Source organism: Balearica regulorum, chromosome 3 (genome assembly GCF_011004875.1).
Source record: "Balearica regulorum gibbericeps isolate bBalReg1 chromosome 3, bBalReg1.pri, whole genome shotgun sequence".
Classification (NCBI taxonomy): domain Eukaryota; kingdom Metazoa; phylum Chordata; class Aves; order Gruiformes; family Gruidae; genus Balearica; species Balearica regulorum.
This window is the reverse complement of record NC_046186.1, coordinates 113,269,990-113,297,126: the sequence shown is the minus strand read 5'-3', so window position 1 is coordinate 113,297,126 and position 27,137 is coordinate 113,269,990. Positions and strand designations below refer to the sequence as shown.

The 27,137-nt window shown below is 54.4% G+C and overlaps 1 protein-coding gene across 9 annotated transcripts; it reads right to left on the bottom strand.

Moving 5' to 3' along the window:
- Positions 1-70: 70 nt before the first annotated feature.
- Positions 71-27,137, bottom strand: KLC4 (kinesin light chain 4). 9 transcript variants are annotated; one of them, XM_075749549.1, is made up of 17 exons: positions 26,996-27,135; positions 25,086-25,306; positions 15,551-15,817; positions 15,124-15,354; positions 14,676-14,754; positions 14,365-14,590; positions 13,973-14,060; positions 13,481-13,582; positions 12,985-13,158; positions 12,728-12,827; positions 12,148-12,200; positions 9,345-9,412; positions 9,154-9,262; positions 8,271-8,420; positions 1,366-1,490; positions 1,195-1,252; positions 71-722 (listed from the first exon to the last, which is right to left on the bottom strand). In XM_075749549.1, exons 3-17 carry the CDS (start codon positions 15,797-15,799, stop codon positions 633-635), a joined length of 1,902 nt encoding a protein of 633 aa, XP_075605664.1. In that variant the 5' UTR covers positions 15,800-15,817; positions 25,086-25,306; positions 26,996-27,135; the 3' UTR covers positions 71-632. The 9 variants fall into 9 exon arrangements, with proteins under 9 accessions (XP_075605664.1, XP_075605667.1, XP_075605665.1 ...); XM_075749552.1 differs by having other exon boundaries at positions 8,298-8,420; positions 25,086-25,243; positions 26,996-27,065; XM_075749559.1 differs by having other exon boundaries at positions 494-722; positions 25,086-25,243; positions 26,996-27,064.

Below are 27,137 nucleotides of genomic sequence, written 5' to 3'. Positions count from 1 at the left end.
CCCGGCGGGCGCCGCTCGCGTGCCCGCGCCCCCGGCCGCCGCTCCGCCCCGCCCACGTGCTGAGCCACGGTCGTTTCTGGGGTGGATTTTATTTAATAAAATACGGTACAGCAATCAACCAACGGGGGTGAACCCACGCACGGCCGCCCCCCGCCCATGCCTCCCAGCGCCCTCATCCTCCTCCCCCATCGTCACAGCTGGGGCATGCGGCCGGGCAGGGCCGGGTGCGGCCCGGGGTACACCCACCGCCGCCCCAGCCGGGGTGCCGCCCGCCCACACCCCCCCCCCCCTCCCCGGGCGTACGAGGCCGCCTCACTCCCACCGGACTGGCGTTTCTACCTGGCTAGCGTGTGCGACTGGTGCCGAGCGTGCTGCCACCGAAGCTGCCGGCCCTGGGTGTGCAGCAGAGGAGCATGCGTGTGGGCTGCAATTCCCAAACTAGCTAGGGCCTCCCGGTGCCTAGGGCCTCCCTGGGGCCCCGGGCTGGACAGGCAGACAAGTGGCACAAGAGCCGGTGAAGGGGAAAACAGAGCAGTTGAGGTGGGGAGGGTGACGGGTGCTGCCCTGTGCAGCGCAAAGCTGGGCTGCGCCGGCAGCAGAGCAGCCAGATACAGGGGGCACCTGCAGGCAGGTCAATTGGAGGAGAGCAGGGAGCTGTGGGAGGACAGGTCCATGCTGCTGGCGCTGAGGCCTCTACTCTCTGCACGGAGACCTTGGGTGCCCTGGAAAATACATTGCCCGTAAGGACCAGTACCTGCAAACCACACCCATGCCCCAAAGCTGCCAGCCCACCTCCTGCACCCCTAGCCTTGCAAGCCAGGACTCCCCCAGGGCTGTTACCAGCCCCATCAGGTGCCACCTCTGCTTTCCATGCTCCCATTCTGTGGCTGGAGGGTTTACCAAACTCAGCAGGCAGGGAGGTGGTTACTTGGAGGCAACACCTTCACTTTGGGGGCTACGATCTCCAAAGTGGGGCTGCAATGGGGGCACCCGCCCAGGCCACCCCTTGGAAGGCAAAGTAGCTCTAGCCTACACAGCAGCAGAGTATATCTGCATGGATGAACACCTCCGGTGGGGTCTCAGGTACCTCACCACCCATGTTGCCAGCCACAGCCCCTGTAGCCAGCAGCACCAATGCAGCCCCCACTCCAGCACCCATTCCTGCACCAGCCCCGCTGCCTGCCCAGTACTTACCTCAAATGAAGCATCGCTAGACTTGTGCAGGTAATTTAATGATGCAGCTCGTTTCATGCTACAAGAAAGCAGAAGAGAGGAGGTGTCATCTTCTTGTGCCTGGCCAGGCCCCAACCCTCAAGGTGGCAGGCTGCCTGCACCCAGCCTGGCCCTCCCAGCCCTGGTCCCTACCTAGTGTTCCTGGGCTCCAGGGGACCATTGCCCTGCAGTTTCTTGACCAACATCTCACTGCTCCTCCGTATCACATCCCGGATTTTCCCCAGGGAGCTGCTGCGCTGGAGGGTGCCACTGCCATCCTGGACACAGAGACACAAGCCGGGGTGACTGCTGAGTGGCACCTATCAGGCTCTGGCATGCTGCAGATGAGTGGCCAGGACTGAGCTTGGCTCCAAACACCCTCTTGCTTGCTTGCACTGAGGATTTAGCCCTGTTCTAGAGCAGGCTTAATGCATGGCTCCCCCTCACCCTGGGTCTCCACGAGACATGATGACCATTGAGTCAGGGACCAATCCTCCTTCCTGCCCAGCAGAAGCCCAACACCCAGACTGCTGACCTGCACCAGGCCACCAGCACAAATGGCACTGGCATCCCCACAGCTCTGCTCAAACATGGCATAGCTCCATCACCTGTGACAGCTCAGGCAGCAGCTACCAAGGAGATCCCAGTGGCCAGGGAAGCACCAAGACCTGATGGAAGCCCCAAGCCTGGGGGTACTTTTATCAAGCCTGGACATGCTGCTGGGACATTCATTTCAAGGACTCCCTCCTCATTTGATGCTGGCTGGAGACTATCCTCTCCCTCCCCTTACCCTTCCTCACCATGCCATTGCTATTCCTCCTCTCCATCCAGCACTTGTCCCAATGCATATCTTGGTCCAGCAGGCTCACTCATGTCAGACAAGACCAATCCACATGCACACAGAGTCTTGTCCCACCTCTAATGCACCCAAGACAATTAGCTTTGAGCTTGCCGAGCAATTCAGGCAGCTCTAAGATGCATTCATTTGGCTGCACCAGCACTGGGCTGCCAAGCAGACACCACTCTCCTTGCCCTCCCCCCCCCTCCCCCCCAATTTAGCTACACCCAGCTCCACTAGCTGCCCCAGGGTGGCACCTTTCAGGAGTTTCTTTATGGTTGCCTGCTTTTTCCAAAGATCAAACCCAGCCCTAAATCTGGTTCACCAGCCTGTTTCCTCCCACATGCCCTCAAAAATTCTCACTACTCAGAAAGGCACTCTCAGCCCTTGACAGGCTCTAGCCATGTCCTGCGTTTAGCTCCACATGGATGCAAGGCACAGGCTGCCAGCATGACACCACCTTATGCCACTGTGCCATCATGGCACCAAGCTCTTTCCCTGTGACCAGGCACACTCATTACACAAGGTTGTGGCACCACTGCTGATGTGGAGTTACTTTTGCTCTGATGGCTTGATAACAGCAGTCCTCGTTCCGTCCTAATCCCAATGGCCCTGGCACATCAGGGCAGAAGAAACAGAGATAAGGTGATTGCAAGAGGCCTTTGCTCCATACAAGCATGTGTGGGAGCCCCTTTGTACCATGCCAAATGAACAAAAAGCACTGTGGCCCAGGCTAGCAGCAGCAATTGCCCCAAGACTGTCCATGCAGCTCTGCAGGTAAGCAAGGTCTTTGCCTTAGGCCAGTCACCCCCTTATGCTGACCTCTATGGGTTGTGACCCTGGGGAAGGCTTTTCCAACACTTCCCCACTCCGGGTACCCAAAGCTGATCTAGTCTTAGACCTCTGTCCAACAGCTGAACAGGACTTGTCCTACCAGCAAATCTTTCATCTCATCCCTTCTTGGGTAAACCAAATGCATTGAACTTCTTTACTTTCTCATCAGGATGAAGGGTTTCCAAACTGGGAGCCACGTGCTGTTGCTGCAAAGGACCTACTCACCAGGAATGCAGAGAGCACCAAAAGTATTAGCAAGGCAAACAATTCAACTCCTGCACCAGGCATTCCAGGCAGGTTTTAAAGCAGCTGGCTGTCAGCATGAGGCACTAACAAAGACAGGGGTAGTGGTGGTGGTGGGGTGTCTTTTGCCTCCCCGCCAGCCTTGCACCGAGTCACCACCCTCCCTGTAGGGTACTGCCATGCCAGGCACTGTTCCTTTTGCCAGGGCACACAAGCCAGGGGTGGAGAAGGGAACACAGCTGGGATAGGGGAGCAGGACCATGGTACAAGGGCAGCAGGATCCAACCAGGAAGTATGCTCTGGGGTCAGGGCTGGAGGATGGAGCCACATTTCCTCAGCTGCAGCAATGCAGGCTGACTGCAGATCAACACCAGAACAAAATGCTGCTGCATGCTGGGTTAAAAATAGCCTCCTTTCTCTCCCCACTCCCTTTTCTGCAGGGTTATTTTTAACCCAGAACATTTATGGGGCTTGGTTCACTGCAGAGCTCCCACCCTATTGCACCCACCAGTATGAGAGCACTCAGAAAAAGAAGCGGCTCTACCACTGTGTGCTCCCACCCTGCCTGCTGCATGGAGGCAGAGGACTTGGGCAGGATTTGGCAGCACATGGAGCTCAGCACTGGGGGACACAATGGGGAATGGAAACACATGTTGAGGAAGGCCCAAGCTCAGACACCCCAGGACAGCCCTGCCACACGTGGCTACAGAGATGAGATTAGTAGCAACCCCAGTTTGGAGGTTAGGGAGAGGCACAGTGGAGTTAGGTCCCTCATCTCCAATGCTCAGCCTAGGAGAGATGCCCTGGGGGTAGCACATCCCCCTGCACACGCACAGACACCAAGCACCCCCACACCTGCTTCAGCAGCATTTGCACCCACCACCCCAGGGCTGACCGACGCTGGCCTACAGAGCATGGAAAGAAGCACAGGGCAGCGGTTCGGGTCTGTCTACCTTTAATCAGAGGTACGGTTGTTACAGCACCAGGTCCAGGATGTGGCAAAGCACAGGGGCAGGTGGCGCTGAGGCCTGAATGCACCCTGCAACTGGGGACTCACCACTCACCAGGAGCAGCACTGGGAGACAGAGGCAGGGATGGCACAGCCCTAGAGCACTCAGCCCTGGGCTCCACACCCTGTGATCCTGAGGACAAACCTCCTTTCAGCAAGCGCAAGCTCCCAGGGGAGCAGCATGCACATGCCCTAAGGCCTCTGCACCACCACGGGAAAGCCAGGCCCAGACAGACACAAGCACGTTTAGTATCACAACCTGCCAGATGACTAGCATGAGAGAAACTATCCAGCTAAATAAATAAGGGAGGGTCCTGCGCTGGCCTCTGGGCTCTGTCCTGCTGGCTGCAGCCTCCCCAGCTTTCTTCCCAGGTAAGAGGGCCAAGGAGGTTCACTTCTGTTAGGAGGTGGGATGAGGACATGCACCCAAGGGTGTGACCCTCAAGGCAGTGGTGGTCTGGCCTTGGGAAACATCCCCTTTCCCAGCAGTGACTGACAGCACCAGACCCTGCACAGGCCTGGAGCCCCATCAGTGGCACTAAGCCACCCACACACCCCCCCCCAAGGTCAGCACTGTCTCTCTAGCAGTGACAGGGTTACAGATTTCCCACCCACTTGTCTAGGGACAGCCAGACAGCGAGCCACACCCCCAGGGACCACACCTGGCAAGCCAGGTCCTGTGTTCAAGAATTGCCCTCCCCTATGAGCAACCTGGACCCTTCTCCTCCTGTGGAAACCTCCCTCCAACCATCCCATCTGCCCCCACATGTTCAGAGTACCCCAAGCCCCAGCTCTTCCTTTCCTCGCATCCTTCTTTGCACCTTCTTTTTCTCCCAACCACTCTGCTCCAAACCAGCCCATTCCCCAGCTCAGCCACTTCTAATGGCCCAGGGCCTGTCCCCTTGCTTTCCTCCTACCCTTCCTCTGTCTCCAAGAAACAGCAAATAATTTCACCCCCACCTCTTCCTCTCTCAGCAGCCACACCTGGGGACCCTGCAGCAATGGGGAGCTGATGCACCCCTTAATGCCATCAGGTGACGAACTTGGCTACAGCATCAGGTCAGGAGGTTGCAACCAAACTGCTTGTCCTGGCAGGTCCCTATTCCATGCATGGCCCTTGGCTGTCACCCCCTCACCACATCTTAGATGTACAGTAGCTATGGGCCACCCTACATTCCTGTACCCCTGCAGAGAGGCCCACATGCTGCCCCTGGGTTGCAGAGCTCAGCGGGGGGGGGGAGGATAGCAAGACAGGGACTGCTCTGTGCTGCAGGGACAGCCCAGCTCACCAGTGGCCAGCGCAGGTTTGCTACAGGGCACTAACATCAGCCAAGCCTACAGGGAAGAAAGCAACTGGGCACATGACAGCCCTGCCAAGGCCAGGCCTCTCTGTTCCAAAACAGCCCCCCATCTTCGTGCCTCTGTCCTGGCCTCCGCAGAGATGGAGGGAACAAGCTAGGAGGGTTGAGGATGTCTAATGACGTGGAGTCGGCATGCCTGGAGTGAAGACAATCCCCCGCAGGCCTGGTCTCCAGGGATGTACAAGGGCAGGCTGGGGGTGGGGGCACGCAAGGGGACAGTGGCCCGTCGCCCTGGCCTGGGGGAGCGGGCAGCTCCTCGCAGATTCTTCCTGCTCTTGCTGGCCACGGGACTGGAGCTGGGCCATGTGGCCAGGCACTCCTCTGCAGGCGTCGCGGTGCCCTCACGCACCAGGAGGGTTGGGGGACTGGCGTGGAGTTCTTGCCGAGGAAGGAGGGATGGTGTGGAGGAAAAGTCGGAAGATACAACACAAACATCCAGGTGATTGCGGTGGAGGGGAAAGAGGGAGTCTCGGGAGGCATTTAAGCCTAGTGCACAGAGAGGAGAAAGACACAATTTACAAGGCCATGAGGTTGTAGGTCACCCAGGGAGCAGGTGGGGCAGGGCCCAGGCTGCATGCAGAGACAATGGGTCATGTCTGAGCAGGGAGGGAGTCTTGTGAGGCTGAAACAGTGGGCTCACATCTTTGCCAGCATGCTCTAGCAGGCTGGCAGGAACAGCTAAGCTCAGGGAGGAACAGCCTGGGCCGCCTGCTCTGAGGGCTCCCTGCTCCTGGGCCTCGCGCACCCACAGGGTGCCTTCCAAGGCCTCAGTGCCACTGAGCTGGTGCCATCCCTGCTCTCACAGACTAGACCCTGGCTCTCCCGGCCCAATTACCTGGGCAGCAAGAAGCTGGTCCAGGCCCTAGGCTGCTTCCAGAGCTGCCCTTGGCAGCAGGGCACAGAGGTTGCTGGCACCTTAGGGGCTCCCATGGCCCTGCCTGCAGCAGCTGACAGCTAAGGGATGGCAGCAGAGACTGCCTTGAGGCAGCACATCTTAGGTCTCTAGACTAGCACAGAGAACAACTGGCTGTGACAGAGAGGAGCAGTGGGAGCTTACTCAGCCCTCTTTCTGGGGGAGCTGCAGCCCACTGCAGGGCTGCTTGCTGGGGAGAGGAGGCTGGCTATGTGCACAGCAGGCTGGAAAAGGCACCAAGCATCATGTGGCAGTAGCCACATCCCCCAGGGTGCTGGGCTACCCCTCAAACCCTCTATCTACAGCTGGCTGGGCCAGGGAAGCCCTGCCAAGCCCCCTAGGGAAGGGTCATATGAGCAAGGAATACCCCCCTTGGCTGGGTCAGGCTGGGGGAGAGGGTGACATTGCTTGCTTGTCTTGGGATGATCAACTCAGAGACTGTCAGGAAGGTCTCCCAAACCATCACCAGTGCAAAACAATCACCCAACACCAGCCAGAGCCAAGAGAAACTGCAGAGACACATCAGCCAGGAGAGGGACCAGGTGATCCTAATCCAAACCTGCATCCCTCCCTCTGTGCTTGTCTAGCCCCTCTACTAATAGGGAGCGCAAGGGCCCAGGGTTGGTGCCTTGCCAGGCACCCTCTTCACTCCTGATGCCAGGAGCTGGGACAGAGGACAGCCCTGCATCTGGCAGAGCTGCCTGGTCTCCTCGAAGCTCTGCTCCCCATGTCCCCTCCAGCCACCTCCTGGGTACAATCCACAATCAAGAGAGCCAGCGGGCTTCAGGCTTGGGCATTGAGGGGCTGCCATGGCAATAGGGAAGAGGAAAGAGGAAGGGAGGGAGCTCATGCGGGTGGGGATGGAGCAGAGCCAGGTAGGGAAGAATTAGTGACAGCAGATGTGAAGGGGGAGCAAAGGATTGTGTGCTCAGTGTGGCACCTGTGCCAGGCCACAACTCCTGGGTACCCAGCTACACTACGCTGCCAACTAGAGTTTGCAGGAGGAATGGTAAGCGTTAACAGCTCTAGCAGCCCTCGAGCCAAGCACCCACCAGCATCATACCCACTTGCCACCTCTTCTCCATCCTCCTCCTTACGGGAGGCAAAAGGCACCTGTCCCAGACCCGGACCACTACCTTCCCCCAAATTCAGCACTAGTGACCAAAATGCCCCTCGGTCTCAGAGCAAGACTAGTCAGGCTCAGGTCACCCTGTCTATGCCTCAGCTAACACCAGCCTCTTTTGCCACCACCGGTCAGCCCGGCCTGGCATCCCGCGAAGACTTGCCTTTTACCACCTCTGCTTGGCTAGAGCCCACAGAGGGCATGAGACCAGGAGAGGGGGACAGCAAAGACGCTGCCTGCAGACTATTTCCGTGCCCTGCAGTCACTCAGTCACAGGCACATACACACGCACACAACCCTCCCCAGGCTCAGCATCACCTGTGGCACAGTGCAGGACAGACAGCCAAGTTGCTCACAGAGGCTGTGTGGGCCTGAGATGGGGCCGATGCTCTCAGCCAAGGCCTCAAGAGGGGAGCAGCAGGGAGAGATGTTAATAAGACTGCAAGGCTAAGATTAAGGGCAGACCAGGACCAGCTCATGCTGTGCATTGCAAGGGCCTGGCAGCCCCCTGGAAGCAGGAGCCCTCCATTGGGGATAATCTGGCCTGTACACCAGAAGCCAGGTCCAGACACGCACCTTTGTGGGCTGGCTGGCTCATGCCAAGAAAGAGAGGGAGGAAGTGTGCAGGGAACAAATGGAGGCAGACAAGGATGCCACGACAGGCCACGCGGGGACACAGGCTGTCCCTTCCCTCTGGCAGCCGGCTGAGGCCATTCTTGATGGTGTCTTGTACTTACCCCGCTCCATTCCACGCCCATACTCACTTCCTCGCTACCGTCTGTGGCATTCTCGTACTTGACGCTGCCCCCAAGGCTCCGACGTCTCTCCGTGCCATCGCCCTCCTTCAGGATCTCCACCACCTTTGTCTGGTTGATTGGGTCAATGCCCTGCAAGTAGAAAGGGATAAGGAAGCACCATGTTTTGCCTTTCTGTGTTCTTTCCCTCTAGCTGTCCGCTGTGCCATCACTGTGCTTGGTCTCATCCCATCTCTTGGCCATTACCCTATCAGAGCCAAAACTCTCCAGCACAAGAAGGACGGAGCCAAATGCTATCCCTGCACTTAACAATCCCTGTTTGGGTTCCCAGCTCAGTGAGCCCCCCACCAAGCCACAAACTATCCTGAGGGACAAGGGCTTGCTACCCCAAAACCGACAGGTTTTTTTTCCTTCACATTTTGGTGTGAAGGTTTCTGCTGTCCTTCAGCCTTTGTGCTACCTGCTTACAGCTCCTACTTTATTATTTGAGGATTGAGAGGAGTCTGGGGTGAGAGGTACTCTTAAGAAATCCCTAGGGTGAAGAAAACATTCCAGTGAGCGCAGGTCACCTCAGTAGCTGACAAAGTCCAGTAACCTGACCTAACCTGGCTGCAGTATGGCTGCACTCAGAGCCACACCTTCTACCCCACATGCATAACCCTACACACGTGCACACATGCATAACCCTGCAGAAATGCAACCCCAACCACCAAGGTGCTCCGGTGTTGTGGGAATGTAAACCAAGGATATCAGAGGCTACACAGCCCAGGATTGTCCCTCAACTCACCCCGCACCAAATGCTGTGCCATGACCTGCTACCCCAAGCCCCACAATGCTCCCTCCACCAGGGTCCCTCTGGGGTTACCTGCCGCCGAGAGCGAACTGCACACTCCTCCAAGGTCTCAGCTGCCTCTAGCTTGCCCTGGCGTCGATACAGTGCACCCAGGTTCCTCAGAGTGGTGTTCACAGTCGGGCTGTAATAATATACGGAAGGTGAGCAAGAGTCCTGGAGCCAACCCCTCCAGAGCCCACAGCTGCCCATGAACCACCTCTTACCTGCTAACCTTACAGGCCTTGTACCAACCGCCATACTCAGCATAGGGAGCACTGTCTCTGTGCTTGCTCTACAGGGTGAGGAGAGATGACAGCTGTTAGCCCCATGCCTACTGCTATTCTCTGGCCTGTGTTCTCCCACTGGGTGCCAGGGTCAGGCACCAGCTCAGCCTTTGGAAACACAATGTGCAAATGCAGTGATGAAGCCCAGCAGGTTCCTGGACTGAAAGTCCATTTGCTGCAACAGATTTGGGCCACAAGTAGAAGTGATGTCCCTACCCCAGCAAGGAGCAAAATCCCACCTCCTTGCCCCTTCTGTAGTACCAAAGGCAGCAGGGACAACACAGCCCATCCTCATGGCACTCTGGAGGACATGACACCCCACCTCCCAGCATGCAAAAGGGAGACAAAAAAACCCAACCAACAAAAACCCCACAGGCATGCCAGGCAGCATGAGCACTAAAGCCCTCAGCCATGGCTAGCAAAGGAATCGGCCAGCCACACCCAAGCCTTCTGCCTGCAGGGTCACGGCCTGCCCCAACAGCAGCTCAGCCCATCTAGCTGTCTCCTCTCCATGCCCAGCCTTTGCATCCCAAAGTTGGTTGGCTGGCTCTGCCACAGCCAGAAGCAAAGAGGCTGCTGGCCAGAGCAACAAGAGAGGGGGCAGAGCTTGGCACTCAATGAGAAAGATCTAGGGCCAGGACAACCCACTCTGCAGGGCACTAGCTGCTACCCAGCATTGCCCTGGGTCAGTAGGGACCATGGCACCTGCAGGCAGGAATCACCACTGCTGCAGGAGCAGGGCTGCCTGTTCACACACTGTGCACCCTGGTGCATGGCAAGCACTTGGGGGTGTGCCATGCCCCTCGCTCTGCACCCACAGGATGCATGGGCTAGGCAGGAAGCACCCAGCTCAGCCCTGAGCACAGCAGGGCTGCTCTCACCAAGCAGGTGCAGGGGGCCACTGCTACACAGCGGGAGTTTCCATCTGGCAAGGGCTCCAGCCCAGCAGTAACTGCCCTTACAGGGACCATTTTTCTTACTTAGTCTCACAGCACCTCTCAGATCTTTACCCCACATGCTGGAGTCTCCCCGAGCACATGTGGGTTTTCTTGCACTAGAGACCTGCACAGTCTGGGCAGGCCCCAGGGACAGGAGAGCTCAGGATTCAATACACCTCTGAAGCTTGTGTAGAGGCAGCACTAAAAGAGTGGCTAAACCCAAGGGAAAGGTGTCAAATCCCCTGGGGCAGAAAGAACCTTGCAGGCCAAGGCTGCCAGCTGTGCCCAAGGCCCTGCTGCTAGCACAAGCTGGCCTCCCCTTGCTGCTGCTGAGAGCAGAGGGAAGGAGGGGTGAGGGGAAAAAAGAAGTGAAGCTCTGCAAGTGGGGTTTGATGCTTTTTAATAGATGTGTAAACACAGCATGAAGCAGAACACAGCAGCCCCAACCCCTGGGCCAGCAGTACAAGCAGGTCTGTGGTTACCACCACGTGGCCAGGAAGGCCATGCCAACCATGCCATGCCATGGGGCATGGGCACAGCTGCCCTAGGGATAGGAGCCCCAGGGGCAGGTAAAGATGCTTAGCTCTTGCCCCAGGCTGTAAAAACAAATCTCACTCCAGCTGTTGGTCCCTGAACCTGTTCCCTTGCCCTGTAGCAAAAGCTTGAGTTATCTGGAGCACAGCCCCACACTACAACTATCTACTTTTGACCTCTTAATTTACCAAAGATAACATCAGATGTGTCTCAGTCTCAGAGGGGGCAAGGGGAGCTTGGTCTCTGCTACAACTTTGATTTCTCCTGCACAGGATGGTGCTGCAGCAAGTGTAATTTCTTTGCAGCAGAGCCTTCATAGGGCAGCAACTGGAGCAGCGCAAGGCAGAGCTGAGCACTGTCCTGGGGACCACACAGACATAGCATGCTGGCAGGAGACAGCTGCTAGTGCCCTGTTCTTAGGACTCATAGGATGGGATTGATAAGTTGCTAAGCCAAGCCTGCCAACCTGCTGTCTCAGCCCACATACAGATGGGGCCTGGTCTGAGGGCAAAGGAAAAGGAGAGAGAGTGTCTACTCTCACTGCAGCTAGAGGACTAGACCACAGCCGTTCATTCTGCTGCTTCACCCACCTGCCAAAAAGCAGGTGAGGTCTTAGGCTTGGGAAAGGCAGAGACAGGATTGCATTTATCAGCTGAGCACAAAGCAGAGCCTAGGCAACAGGAGCAACAGCTTCTTTGCCTCTCAGCCTATTCCAAGGCAAGCACAATCCATGTCTACCCTCTTCCAGAGGCCAGCTAGGACATAGAACAGCTAGAGCCTGCCCTGTGCAGAGATCTTTTTCAGGAGGTTTGGCTCCATTTCCTAAGCAAAGTGATGTCAGCAGGTTCTTCTTGACCTCCATTTTTCCCCCAGGCAGCCTTAGGGCTGCTTCAGAAGCAGGTTGTGCTCTGGGTACCAGCAGCTCTTTGTAACAGAGTGCCGGGGCCCTGCAGCACAACCCTCTGCCATCCGCCATCTTCCAGCATCTCAGAGGGATCACTAAAGCAAAGAGAGAGAGCATGCATGCCCCTGCCCCAGGAAAAAGCATTGAGCTCTCTGATGCACCTTCCCTCCCTGCTGCCCCAAGGAGCAGCCATGCTCTCTCCCCACTCTCCAGACCCCTCCTGGCCTTCATCAGTGACCACGGCAGCAGTTCAGACTGCAGGAAGGAGGGTCTGGCTGTGGTAAGACAGGATCAAAACCCCTGGATCTCCTTCCCCTCCCAGGGCTCTTGCTGCTATCAACAGGCAGCACCACCAGCTCAGACTCACCTTGCTCATCTCCTCTCTCTCCTCTGCGTGCATCCAGATTGGCTTGTGTTCATCTGTGTGGGGAAGAATGCGAGACAGCTCCACTCACTACCTCACCCCTTTTGCCCTGTCACTTCCACTAGGGCTCTGCCTCCTGCACAGCCCAGCAGCTCACCAGAGGGAAGTGACAAGGCTTCGAGATCCCCCTGGTCCCAAGCCCCAAGAAAGGCAACTGACATTGCAAGGACAGGACAGGGGAAGGGAAGAGCAAGTCCTCCCACGGGGAAACACCTGTGTCAGGTATACAGGAGAAACTTCAGCCTATGCCTGGGAATGATTGTGCCACTTGCTATTCCTCCTTTTAGCCACAACTATTCCCAACCCAGTAAAGTGACAGCCACAGCTCTCCAAGACTTCTTCTGAGAGAAGAGATGGAACAACATAACACTAGAATGGCAGTGTCTCAAGGGCTGCCCAAAGCCCTGCAAGGCATCCCATCCCTCTGCCGGGGAGGGTACCAGAATCAGCCAAGCCTAGGCTGAGAGCCAGGAGACCAAACTGCTCACCCTTCCCCAGCCCCAACTGCTTCTGCTGTACAAACCATCCACAGAGCCAAACTCCTTCACGTGAGCACGGGTGAGGATCTCCTTATATAGCACCTCTGCATCTTTGTATTTGCCTTGCTTCAGGTAACAGGAGGCCTGCAACCAAGAAAACAGCTCCAGCCCCACTGAGCAACACAGATTAATTCTGCCCCCCTCTTGCAACTATATTTCTGCTTTTTCAAGCACCAGGCAATGTTCACTTTTCCCATGGCACCACTCCCCATCCGCACATGGCCTTTCCCCAGGGTCTCACCAGGTTGTTCTTGGTCTTGGCCACATTGGGGTCATCAGGGCCCAGGCAGCTCTCATAGATCTCCAGGGCCCGGCAGTAATAGTACTCCACCTCATCATATTTGCCCTGGTTCTGGCACAGCAGGGCTAGATTGTTCAGCTGCTTGGCCACATCAGGGTGGTCTTTGCCTAGGACCTGGATAAAGAAGAGAAGCCACAAAGAGTCAACACTTCAAGACTGCAGTGAGCTCCTGGAGTTAGCAGACACTGTAGTCCCTCCAGGACATGCCTATGCAAGACAGAATCCAAGGACTAGGGAGGTAAAGAGGAGAAATCACAGCTTCCACCTCCTAAGCAGGCCTCTTCAAGGCTGCAAACAGTAGAGAGGCAGGAAAGGTGGTGGCAGAATCACCAGCTAAAGAGACTAGGTAGTTCCTGCACCTCTGAGGTGCAGTGAGGTAATGGGGGAAAACCCTCAGGGAGAGCTGGAAGGAAGGAGAGCGTTGGGAGACTAGTACCTTCTCACGGATTTCCAGTGCTCGCTTACACAGTGGCTCTGCTTCTTTGTACTTCCCTCTCTTGCCATAGAGAACAGCCAGGTTGTTCAAAGTTGCTGCCACCTGCAGAGATATAAGCTTCTCTGTGAAACAAAGCAGAATCCAGTAGGACCAAACAAGGAGTGCAAGCAGCAGTAACAGTGGCTGTCCCATTTCCTTCATGCCTGCAGTACAGCTGCTTCTGAAGAGAAGGAGGTCCAAAGGCTGAAGGCTACCCTACCTACATCACAGGATCCAGGAGAAGCCAACTCCTGACAGGCCATACTGAACAAGACAGCAGGAAATATTGAAGCAGTAAAATAGTCCCACACCACCTGAACAGCATCCCTCACATCACAGAGCACACTGCTGTCCTTGGTAGTCTGGCTGCAGACACACCATAAGGGCATCATTCTAGCCCCAGCAGCACCCACAGGTCAAGGGAAATGACTGCAAGACGAGGGAGACACTCACCGCTGGGTGGTCTTTGCCCAGAGTCTTCTCGCGGATGGAAAGAGCATCATTCAAGAGGTGTGCTGCCTCTTTGTATTTATTCTGATCTCTGCAGTGCAAAGCCAACCAGTTATTCAGGATTTGGATGCCACAGCCCATGGCAAGCAAAATTGCTAACAGTCCTCCTTCCACACAGATCCAGCCCCACAGAACTTTCATTCCTCCATCCCTCCCTACCTTAGCCAGTCCCTAGTTATATCAGAGAGTTTGGTGGTTCAGATACCTCATCTGTGCCAAAAACCTTTCTGAAGCTGGGGGAGCTCCCTGTCACCAGAATGTACTGCCCTAGTAAACAGGAGAGGGGAAAAAGCTCTCCTGGCCCAGTTCTGTCCTGCCCTCCCCACCATGCTCACCTGTACACCAGTGCCAGGATGTTGAGCATGGTGGCCACATCAGGGTGATCGTGGCCTGATGTCTTCTCCAGGTCCTCCAGCGCCTGCTTGCAGAGTGGCACAGCCACCTCATAGCGTCCCTGTGAGGCGTACTGGATGACAAGGTTGTGGAGGGTGCGCAAGCGTGCAGGAATCTCATATCCTCCCTGCTGGGCAGCTGCCACTGCACTGCTGTGCTGGTGGGGCACTGTAGGCACAGAGGAATAAACAGGGGCACAGTTGGCACAGCACACTCAGAGACAGCCAGCAACCATGCATGACCAAACACTTACATCCAGGACCATGCTCCTCCTCCTCATTCGGGAACAGATCATCCAGAGAGTCCTTGGCGGAGTCGCCCTCCTTCTCCTCCTGTGAGGATGGGAATCACAATGCCATTGGTTCTCAGAGGAGACAGCAGCAGCCTGGGCTGCGTCAGCTACCAATCTCTCCTGCCTGCTGCAGCCCGCTAATACCCTCAGCTTCCCCTGTTATCTCTGCCACATCTTCCTCTCGTCCAACAAAACTAATAAAGCCAAGTTTCCCCAGCATATCCTGGCATGCCACCCCATGTTCTTCCAGAGACCCTGCCCCATACAGACTCCCTTTAGTTACAGGCATTGCTGTGCACGGTAGCTGGGAAGGGGCAAAATCCAGGGCAATGCTATCACACTTAGGCAATCCAGCTGGTCCAACCTGTCCCATCCCCAAAGGTGGCTGCTCGACAGGACAAGTGCATACCGAAGGTGAGACATCCTCATCATACTTCTTCAGCTGGTTCATGAACTCAAGGTGTTTCTTCTCCTCCTCCAGTTGAGCCACAGTTTGTTCACTGCGCTGCAGCTTCTGCTGGGTGTTGGCAAGCTCATCGCGCAGCCACTGGTTCTCCTGGCACAGTCTCCGCACCTGAGCACGCAGCTTCTGCTTCTCTGACTCCACAGCATTCAGATGGTTGGACAATGCCATCATCACCTTGTCAAGAGTCCCAGTCAGTAACTGCCACAATCTTATATCTCCCTCACATGCATGCTTAGGGCCCGCCCTCAGGGTTACACTGGCCTTCTACACACAGCCCCTTGCTGCCACTCCAGCTCATGGAAAATGGCCACATGCCTGCCTTCCCCTGTTCATGCTGGGTAACACCTAGGGGAGCACCCACCACTCTCACCTGAGCTTCTCCAAGCCCCAGCTCAATCATCTCCACTGACTTGCGGAGCAGGTTGGATTTCTCATGCACGAGATTGGCTTCCTCATCTTTCTTCAGGCACTTGATGGTCTCCAGCAAGCTGTGCAGGATGGAGTTGTGTTCATTCTTGAGAGCCTCCAGTCCTTGCATCACTAGCTTGGTGTTGGAAATGATCTCCTCTTGACTCAGCTTGTCCAGCTTCTCCTCCCTTGGATACACCATGGTGGACATAGTCCTGCTCCTGCAGCCCTACAGAGAGAGAGAGAGAGAGAACCTGAGTGCCTCAGTGCTATTTCAGAGCCACAACCAGACACAAGTGTCACAGCCTCCTTCAAGCAGCCATAAACAGTGTTCAACTGGTTGCCCACACTAAGCCCTTCCCCTTCATCTTCCCCTCTCCCTTTGGCAGCAGGCAGCTGCCAGGGCACGTGTCTCCAGTTTTGTGGCATGGAGTGCTGGCAACCAGTGCAGGTGGCACACGTGGACAGCAGTCAAAAAGCCTAGAATCAGTGCTGACCTCTAACACCCCCACACTCCCAGCTGCAAGGAAAGCTGATTTAGCTTCCATTTAAGAACAGAGATTTGTGGTTGGCAGCTGGGGTTGCAGCGCGTACACCTCCTGCCCACGGACCACTGATGCAAGGAGGCTGTCAGAACTCAACACCTCTTCAGACTGCAGAAGAAAGTTGATAGAAAGTAGAGGGATGTCAGCTCAAAGCTTTCAGCTTTCTCAATGGAAAATATCCTGGAAGACAATCTCTCAGACAAGGAGGCATCAGTGGCCTTACTGGACCAAACAAAAAATTTCCTCACAATACCAGCCCCAGCGCAGAATAGACATTGTGGCGACAAGGGACATAACACTGCCAGCATGAATTGAGTCAGCCTGTGTGGGAAAGCTTATTTACACCAACTGCTACAGTTACACTAGTGTAACCCTTGTGTGGGTGTCAGCTTGAAACACTAACAGCTTTTTCAGCTTCATTCCCCCTGCTGCCAGCCCAAGGACTCCTCAGGATGGCATAACGACTCTGTACTCCTCCCCTGTCCTGTTCTCCCCAGATATACAACAGGGGAGTACCAAGCTACTGCCTTTGCACAGGGATACCAAGTGCTACAACCCACAACATTAGTGTGGCTGCAACATCCCTGCATAGAAAACCCAGGAGTTAGGGAAATACACCAGGCCAGAGGGTGAGACAAATAAGAGGCACGCAAGACCCCCTATAGCAGGTTGACAATACCCTGGCTGCTCCACGACTCACTCATCTAACCCTCTCTCAGCCATCCCAGCAGCCTCTTCACATTACTCAGCAACCACAGGAAAGCCACCACCCACCTTGCTATGGGTCATCCCAAGGCCAACCTCCTGCAGGGCTGAAGGCAGCCAGCTGCCTAGCAGCACCTCCTTGCCACCCACCCAGAGCTGACAGGAGGCACTGCACCCCTAACACCCAGGGCCCTGCTGGCAGGAAGCTCACAAATTGCCCAGGCACTCCACAGGAGGAGATAGGGGAAGAGCTGCCAACGGATTTCTTTTTGTCCTCCTGTGGGACCCACCTCTGCATGGTTTGAGCTCTTTGTTCTGCAGAAGCCTTGTGCCTGGTTTACTGAGCGAGCAGAAACGCTGCCCCAGGTACAGGAACAGAGAGAGCAGAGCTCCTCTTCTTGGCAGGGCTCCTCTCCTGCCCAGCTGTGCACTCTGCCAGGGGATGGGGCTCAGGGTGATCCCCCAACTCAGCTACTGCTATCCCTGCCCAGGGGTGGGACCCAAGCAATAGAGGGGTCCAGTTTCTTCATTGCGGCACTGAAAGCGAAGATGGTGAACCATACTGGGGCAGTTGCTATATGTATGCACATCTCATTATATACCCACTCATTTCTTCCTCTTTAGCCTCACTCTTCCAGAAGTGCCTTGAGTTGTTTTATAGGCCTGAGCTCTCCCCTCAGCTCCTCTCTGGTTTTTGTTCCAGTGATGCACATCCATCCCTCAGGAAGGGCAGTAAACTCTCAACACAGAGGAGACCTTACTGAACCTGAGCAAGGCAGAAACACTTCATGTCTCTTGAAGACTGGGTTCCTGTTCATACCTTTGAGCAAGAGCTGAGCGCTGCCTGAGATACAATGCTGACCTCACATACACTTCATGACCCAGCGTCAGCACCAACCCTGAGTCATACCCAAAAGCGAAGGATACAGTGAAGTATCTGCCATGTGCCACGTGCAGTTACCCTGTGCATTGTGCATTTTACACTGAATCTGGACTGTGACATTTCCTAGTTTGCTTTAGAGAAGACCGTATGATAAGAATGGCATGAAAAACCTTGCTAAGATCAAGGCAGAGGACATAGGTCTGTTGAAAGTTGGCTGTCATTTATATTCTGTCTTCCAAACTGATTCTCCAGGAACTGGCAGCTAAGCATTCTGGTCCATAATTGCCCTGGTTATTCGTTTTCCGACTTTTATAACACATTCCCTTGTGCTAAAGCAACAAGGGAAGTCCTGCCTAAGGCAGACTTCTGTAAGTGAGCACAGTTCAGGAAACGTGCAATGATTCCCAGCTCCAGAGGAAGGGGTTGCCAGCCCAAGGGATGCTAGTGCTGCCACATCTGGCAAAGCACTGCTGTCCTGCTCCAAAATGGATCCAGGCAACCTCCCAGGAAGGCTCAACAGGTACTTACCTGCTTCCACAGAAGCCAAGGTAACAACTGTTAAAGGGTGAAACAGCCCAGTCACTGGTTTCAGCTCATAAGGAAACACAGCCCCAGACTCAGAAACAGGGAAGTCGGGAAAGTGGGAGTCCTCTGGAGCACAGGCAATGCTTGAGATACAAGGAGATCCCCAGGAACAGCCTTATAACCAGCATACAACAAAACTAGACCTCTGCCCTAAGGCTCACACAGCTGTGCAGCACAAGTGCCTCTTCATCTGTCCCTCTGTGTACTGGGTCAGCTGTGAAATGCTGACAGTTTTTATGGAAGCATTACTTATGTCCATACAGAGATCTTGCTGCCATCTCTAAAAAGTACAATACAAACACAGTGGGAAAAGAAACATTGTAAATCATGATAAAAAGCCACCACCCCTTGCACCTTGCTAGATAACACAGTAAGACAAGACCCAGATCCATAGAAAATCAGTCTCATTAATTCCACTGTGTACAGAACTACTCAACTGAGAAATTGCTGAGCTGTGTGTTAAAACACCAGTGCCTCTACTCCAACAACATCCTTTCTTTAGCCCTTCCAGCAGAATAAAAACTTTGAGCCTTTCATATTCCCCATGATCAACTTGTTTTTCAGAACTGTTAAGATTTCAAACTGTCCAAGAAGGGGAAATAATCAAAATGTCCTGACCCACAGCACATCAGTCTCATCCTACTGAGCAACTACATCCTCAGATCCTCAAGACATACCAGTACAGACTCCTCTTCTCTCCCTGGCTGTGTAAAGATCTCTGCAGAACCCTGGTTTTTCTTCCTTAGGATGACATCCTAGAAGCACAGGTCTGCTTGGTACCAACGTGCTTCCAGTGTTCAAGGGTGGATAGGGGATTGTCCAGGCTGGACACAAGGTGCAAAACCTGAGAACAACACCTGGGCTGTTCACTTTCAAGTACCAACAAGAAAACAAAGAGATGACTGCAGAGAAGTCACTTAAATGCTGCTACTTTTTGCACAGCAGAAAAAACCCCAACACACACTGGTAGGAAATGGCTTACTATCCCTCCAAAGTGACAATTCCACCCTACAGAGCCTTATTTTTAGCTCTCCCCAGTGTTGGCAGGTCTAGACTCAGTGCCCAGCCCTCCAGAGAGGAAACACGCTCTATGGCAACCGACGCCAAGGTCGTGCAGACTGAGGCTGCTGTATAAGCACTCTTCCTACTCCTACACGTTCAGTAAAGGGCACTGAGTGTCCTTTATCCAGGCTGAAAACACACTCAGAGGTTCCTGCAGAGAGGAGGGGAGACATCATTTGCCTTTGGCAGGGGGAGGTTCAGACTGGAATAGGAAGAATGAATGCTTTTCCAACGAGTTCCTTGGGAGGCGGAGTTTATCCTGCTGCATTCCTCATGGTTCTGCAGGTGTCACGGCCCAGGTCTCCACCAGCGCATTTCTGCTCTAGTTGGCATGTCTTCCCTATTCACTGAGCTGCTAGAACAGCTTGGCTTTCCAGCAACACCCATCACACTTCCCCTCCCCTGCTCCCATTTGGAGGAGTGCTGCAGGAAGACAGGAAAGGAACATGCGTGCACTAAGCTTTGTGGTAGTTGCAGCAATCAGCTGGGAATCCACCAGCTAGCACATCCTGCCAGGCAGAAGCCTTCCTCCTGTATTCAAGTGCATAACTGGGAAATCACCGAGCATCAGCAATTTCAGCAGCCCACTTTTCTGCCTCTGAAAACTGCTCCTACATGCAAGACCTTTAAGAGGAAAGAGCTGGAAGCTTCACTGCTTGTATACGAAACCCATAATAGAAACAAGGATGCCAGACTAAATGGGTCCAAGTGAATCTTAAAGCTTAGACTGTGATGCCTAATGCTAGAGAGAGCAAAAAAAAAATAAGCACCAGGGAAATCAGGAGTCAACTACAATAGGACAGAGACTTCAGGTCTACACATGCCTCAACAAATTCAGTTCACTTCACTGTCTCCTCGCATGTCCCTGGACCAAGTATATGTGAGACACAGGGTATGGTCACAACTTGCACAAGTGATACTGTCAAGACAATAATTGCAGCTTCCTTCAAACTGCAGATGGCCTGCCAGCACTTTTGGTATAGAATTGGGCACAGATTTTTAGCAGCAAACTCTTCCGTAGGAGAAGGTGATCTAAGGATATGGTATTTGCAGAAAAACAACTGGGTTCTGTAAAAAAAAAATCTTCCTGTGGAAAAGAGTAAGTCTGACCCATAGCAAGAGTGAGTGATCGCATTTGGGAGATAGACAGCAGTGGTAGCATTGAGAAATAGAAACACAGGGCTTAAAGTCTTATTTTCACAATAATTATCTAAGTATCAGGTTGTGAGACATACTTTTGCTACCTGGAGAAACAACAAGGTTACACATTTGGGAAGCAAAACAATAAAGGCAGGGAGGGTTTTGGTTTTTTTGTGGGTTTCCCCCCCCCCCTTTGGACCTCTGCCAGCTCATTACTGTTAAACAACAGAATAAAGGGTCCCTGGAAAGACTGGTTAACCTCCAATGAAGCTAGAAGTGAGATCACCAATATACAGCTGAGTCTTCATTCCTAAGGGATACTGCAACAAAACCTAGACCTAATACCTTGGACATAAAAAAACAAAACAAAACAAAAAGCAGTAAAAAGCAAATAGAGTGCCAAGGTTCCACATTGCAGAGGCTGTGTCATGAGCACAAGTTTTCTCCTTATTTTGATACTATCATGTCAGAAAGCAGAGACTACAGTCAGCTGTGCAGAACCTCTGAGACTTCCACTGCACAGCCAGAACATATTGACACTGCCAGGAAACTTGCACACTGCCATACCACTGCCAGAAGAGCCTCTGTGCTCAGGGTCACCACCCCAGGCCACCTACAACAGAGCCATGGAAAAGGGATGAACTGGTGCTGCTGAGCTGCACATCCCACAGGCAGCATTTCCAGAGCCGTTCCAATACGGGTAAAACAAGAAATATAATCAGCTCTGCATGGTGCCCAAGAACTTCACAGCTAAGAGCAGCTGCACACACACATGTTAAGGCTTTAGAAACAAAGGCAAGAGAGAGATGCTTTGCAAATGAAGGGACAGATGGGTGCACAGTCAGCTTCAGAGTAACATTAAGAACTGCAACGTGAATAAGAGCCAGAAATTAGAGGGCAAATGCTGGACTCCTGAAAGTAAGAACTGGTGGAATAATTGCAGGATATGGCTCCATCCTGGGATACGTGCCTGCTGAGGTTCACAGGAGGTACAGAGCAGGAACAGTGCTTGGTAATGTTTGTTACCACTGCCAGAAATGCCTGGTATATCTCATGCTCCCTTAAAGCCACTAAGAGCACACAAAGAAGAAATCAGCCAGGGGTGAGCACCTTGGAGTTCACACCCAGCACATCTCTGAGGTGCAATCCCAAAGCCAAAAGACGTCACTCAAACTCTGACATGCATGAGGTCCTCTGCCACCACCTCTGGGTCACGAGTTTCTCTACCATGCTGTCAAAAAAGGGGGCACCTAGAGCCCCATCTTCTACCCAAAGTTCTTTCCCAACCCCAGCCTCCAGCCTGGACCTTTCTTGCACTGCAGACAGTCTAGAGAGACAACACAGAGATGACTTCAAGTACCATAGAGAGACTGTCATGTTGCAACTTCTGCCATAATAAAAGAGTCTGGCTGTTGTATCACTTGGAAGGGATGCATAGAGGTCTCTTAGAGGTCTCTGGTCCATCTCAGACTCAAAGCAGGTATCTAGTCAGGTATCTGTGTCTTGTCAAGGGTTGAGTATCTCCACAAATGGAGATCCCACAAGCTCTTCAGACCCTTGTTCCATGGCTTAACCATGCTCACATGGGAGAGGGGGGGGGAAAAAAAAAAAAAAGAAGAAAAGCTCATCTGAATTCCTTAGATGAACTCCTTATTACATTTGCCTTTGCCGAACACCACTTCAGGACAAAGGGGCCAGGCACCACAGCACTAGAAACTGACCCTAGCCTAGGCTTGGAGGAGGGGAATGCAGCACATGCCTCCTTCCAGCAGAGTCCCAGAAGGAGAGAGGCAATGCAATCCACCTCCAGCAACAGAGCTGGAAGTGGAGGCAAGGAGCTCTCAGCCACATTCTCCCATGCCTGAAAACCAGAACGCTCCTTAGCATCATTTTTTGGACTCTCCTTAGCATCCAGGCACAGTTTTAAAGCCAATCTCCAAGTCCAGAAAGGCTTCACCCAACCAGCTTCCCCAAGCTTTAGAGTCATGTGTAACTCGGTACAAGTTCACTGTGCTGTTGGAAACAGACCAGCCCTCTGTATCCCCTGAACAGGGATCAAGGTCAGGATTGCTTCTTTCAGCAGCAGCTGACACATGCCAGCTCTAGCTGAGTGTGAAGCTCCAGGGTTTTTTCTCTAGATACCAGAAGGCCTGTGTTGGGAAAGTCTGTGCTAACCAGCATGCTGCAAGAGCCCCAGGGGCTTTTAACTAGGACTAAGGAACTAGATTTGTATCTCAAGTGGAAGGGCTCTCCTGCAAGGAGACAGTAGACCCTTCATGCTCTCTGCCTTCAGCACTAAACACTCCTCTCTGCCCCAGAAGCTTCAGCTCTTCACCACCTACAATTTCTAACAGAAACACTGTAGCATAACCTTCCTGAAACTTAGAGCAAGGTGGTGGTAAGCTGGCTTTACAGGAACTTGGCTATGGTGACTCAGGTTCACATCACTACAGAAAGGACCGGGGAGCTTCCTACCCTCCTCCTGCTTTCCAGCCCACAGTTGGAAGTGGCAAGTCAAAAGCTACCAGGGTTTGTTCTGATTGACCAGAGCAAGCAATTCCTGTGTTACCAAAGCACGATCCAATTCCAATAAGCACATGTGTTCTGAAAGAGACAGAGAAGATGGTCTGGATGGCTTTGTATCAGATCACTCGTTCCTTTCAAGACCAGAAAGGTCTTATTCCTTTCATTCATTACCAATCAAAGAACAGATGCATTAGAGGCAATAAGGGTTAAAAACCCAACAAAACAACCAACCACCACCACCAAAAAAACCCTGACCCCAAAACAGCACTGACACATGCCATTAACAGAAAGCCATTTTGCTTCTTATTGCAGTTCATGCTGTTTACAACCCCAGCTGGCCAGGGAAACATGCATCTTTTAGCAGGCCATTGGACCCAGAACAGCAGTCTTCACCACCCGCATCAGCAAGCTTGTGCTAGCACCTCCAGATCAGCTGATAAGACCTTGTTTTTAAACTCTTGCTCATGTCTGCAGCAGCTCACCAAATCCATTCTGCATCTGCTATGCCAGGGACTACAGCAGAACACCATTAAAACCTGTTTCCAGGCTAGCGGAGACAAGAGCTAAGCAGCTGGAATGAAGCCAGGACAAGCATCTCTTCCTAGCTTCAGAATTTGATTGGGAGTCTCGCTCTATAAAAGACAGAGCAAGAGCCATTACCTTGCCCTGACTGCATGAAATAATATTAAAGCAAGCAAAATAATTCCAAGGAGCCAGTGCCTCTGCAGGCATCTGTCTAATGTGAGGACTATGCATTGGATGTGCCTCAGGAGTACGGAAGACAGCCAGAACGCAGCTGGGACCAGCAAGTGCCCTGGACCCACTCTGTGTACCCTGAAGGGCTCTGGAGGGCCCACACTCCCTCCACAGTGTACCTGGGGCAGCTGCAAAGACCAGCTGACTGCAGGCTGCAAGACTGAGCTATTATTTCCAAAAGCAAACCAGTTTTGTAAACCATAACAAGGCAGCCAAATTCACAGAGACAAAGCTCTGCCTGCATAATAAGCAAAGGATTTGTTCTACCCCTGGCTCCCCCAACCAGCTGGAGTTCTTTGAGGAGCTACGTGGCTCTTTCCTAGCAAATCAAGCCTTTATCCAGCAACTCTACCAAGGTCAAAATCTCGCCACGTGTCCCTTGTGCCCTGAGAGCCATTTTGGTATTTGGGGTTAATGCTGTTGTTCCTACCTGGACGTTCCTCCAAAACAGCAGATGAGAGAACAGGCGCTTCCTGCTCCTTCTGCCAATTGCAGCAGAGCTCAGCCATGTTTATTTACCCTGTGTCTGAGCTGGCCAGATCTTTGACCCTGTGTGCTGAACACCACCCTCCTTCCCCTCATGCAGAGGCGGGGGCAGGTGCTTTCCATCTCTCCAAGGTGGCATGGGAGACAGGAGACCAAGGACACTAAAGGAGACCCTAGCACGGAGCTGCAAGAGAGTGCCAGATGCCAGCTACGCAGAACACAAGGAAGCCTGCAGTTGCTGGTAATGTGCCGCTGCCTCCCACCATTGTGCAAATTTCTCCCGGCTGCCTGACCAGAGCATTCTGCTGCAACACCATCCCCCAGCCCTTCTTCAGACACCTCCTCACAGCCGCGCCCTCTCCCTCCCAGAAACTTACCAGCAATTGCCCCCCCCCCCCCCTTCGGTAGCATGCACCTCCACTTTGGAACAGCTTAGTAAGCAATTTATTAACAGGAGGAAGGTCTGGGGGGAAACAAGGCTCTGAAAGTTTGAGAGCCATTGCTGCGTGCTAGGAGCTGCCTCCATCATTGTTTCTCGGGCTTTGTTTGGCAGCAGGAAGCACGCCCGCTGCATATTCTTGGGACAAGCAAGTCAGAGAAACCCTCTTCATCCTTCCTCAGTATCACCACAGAGAAATTCTGTACCCACCTGGCTAACTGTAAGCTTCCCAAGGAGAAAAAAGTTTTCATCAGCTCTGCCAGAAATTGCACTTCAAAGTAGTCCTTTGTTACAGGACGGCTGGGCACCCTGCCCATCTCAGTCACCGGATGGGAATTCTCCCCCACCCCGCACCACAGAGGAGCGGTACCTGGCTGCCTGCAGCAGCTTGTCCAGCGTCGGCACTCCTGGAAGCCCCAGCACCGCAGAGAATGCAGGCCGTGGCGATGCACAACTCCCACGGCGTCTGCTGCGCTGCCTCCGGTTCTAGCAGAAGCGCAGGCACCAGGCGCTCGGCAGCCAACCACACTGCAGCAGGGGGAGGGGAGGAGATGCAGCCAGGCTCCAGAAACAGGATGGTCGGATGCTCTCCTGGGAGCACAGAAAACACCATGCACGCCAAGCCTAAGGTTCCCTCCTCAGGGACCGATGGGAGCACCGAGGAGCAGTTCACAGCCCCCGAGCTGCTGCACGCTGCCCAAGGGGCTCTACCCCACCATCAGGCTTCTGCTCAGATGGCCAAAATCACCCCCACCCTACACCCAGTTAGATTAGCTCCATCCTACACTCAATCTTGCGGTGAAAGGTTTTACATCCTGTTTGGTGTCACCCTCACCTGTGTCCCCACTGCTGACCCAGTCCCAGCCCCTAAAGCCAAGCAGGTGGAGCTGCAGAGAACCATCCAGCTGTATGATCGCTATCACTGTGCCTGCAGGAACGGCCAGATACAGGACAAGATTGCTGGGAGTCCGACTGTGTCAGCACTGCGCAGTGCAGAGCTGGGCTAGGCACCACCTGGAAGCGTTCTTTCAGTCTCTAGATGCTTTAGGCAGAGAGAGGACAAACGCCACAGCATCCAACGTAGCCAATGGATTGTCACTACAACCATCCCATCCACGGTAACGCACAACCTTCATAGCACTCTCTGCAGTGTTTTGTGAGCCTCTGGAGGCATGCCGTCCCCAACTACCTACATCTGCCTGAGCCAGTGCTTCGTTGGGATTCCTGTCCCTCCCCAACAGGTTCCCCCAGAGAAGGAAGGGCTTTGGGCGTCCCAGGAGGCAGCCCAGCCATGCTGACACACAGGCTCTCTCTTGCCTCACCTCACAAACACACATTTATTCACTAAAGCATCTTACTGCTCTCCCTTCCCTAGCTCTGGAGGGCAAACCTGACTGGCTAAAACACTGGTACACATGGCTACAGCACAGTTAAAAAAAAAAAAAAAAGTCACTCAAGTTACATAGCAGGAGCGCAAATACATATTATTTATCTTACACTGAAAGCCATTCCCGGCAGTGAAGACACAGCCTAATTATAGAGCAGTGAATCCCACAGTCTGTGTCCACAGCACCCTGGAAACAGCCATGACTGGGACTGCAGGCTGGGCCACCGTTGTCATAAACGCACGCATCCTTCGGGGCCTCCCGGCCTCGGCCAGCCGTCCCTGCGCGGCGGGCAGGAGCACAGGCAGCCGGCCCAGTCTGCAGGGAGGGACCCGGTGCCGCCCGAGTAGGGCAGGAGCCGGCGGGGCCCCGGGGGCTGGCCCCGGTGCCGGAGGAGGCTAGGTCCCGCCGGCTCCAAAGTCCACAGAGCCCGCACTCTTATCGCCGATCTCGCCGGCGGCGGGAGCGCGCCCCGACAGACAGCGTTACCGCGGCCCGCCGGCTCCGGGCACGACGGCCCCGGGCTGGGCGCTGCCCCTCGCCCCCCGCTCCCCCGGCAGCCAAGGCACGCTGCGGCTCCCAAGCCACACCGGCCCCGGGCCCGGCCCCGCGACGGGGGCTGCCCTGTGGGGGCCCCGTTCCGTTCCCGCTGCTCACGGCGAGGTGCCGCCCCGGGGAGGCCGCGCAGCTCCGGCCAGCGCCGCCTGGGCCCCGCGGCGCTCGGTCCCCCCCCGCCATCTGCCGGGCCAAGGCCGCGTCCCCCGCGGCCGTGCAGGAGCTACCCGGACCCGTGCCGAGGGCTAGGAGACCGGCCGCCTCGCCTGACCGCGGCGGCCGGGGGAACAACCAAGCCCCGGGCGCCACAACCCCACCCGGCACCCCCCTCCCGTCCAACCTGCTCGGCGAGAGATCTCGATGGCCGCCACGACGCAGTCGAGATCGCAGTCCCGGTGCGGCGGCGAGAACAGGGCGGGACAGCTGAACGGAACCCGGCCCCACCCACACCCTCAGCGGCACAGCCCCTTTAAATCCAACAT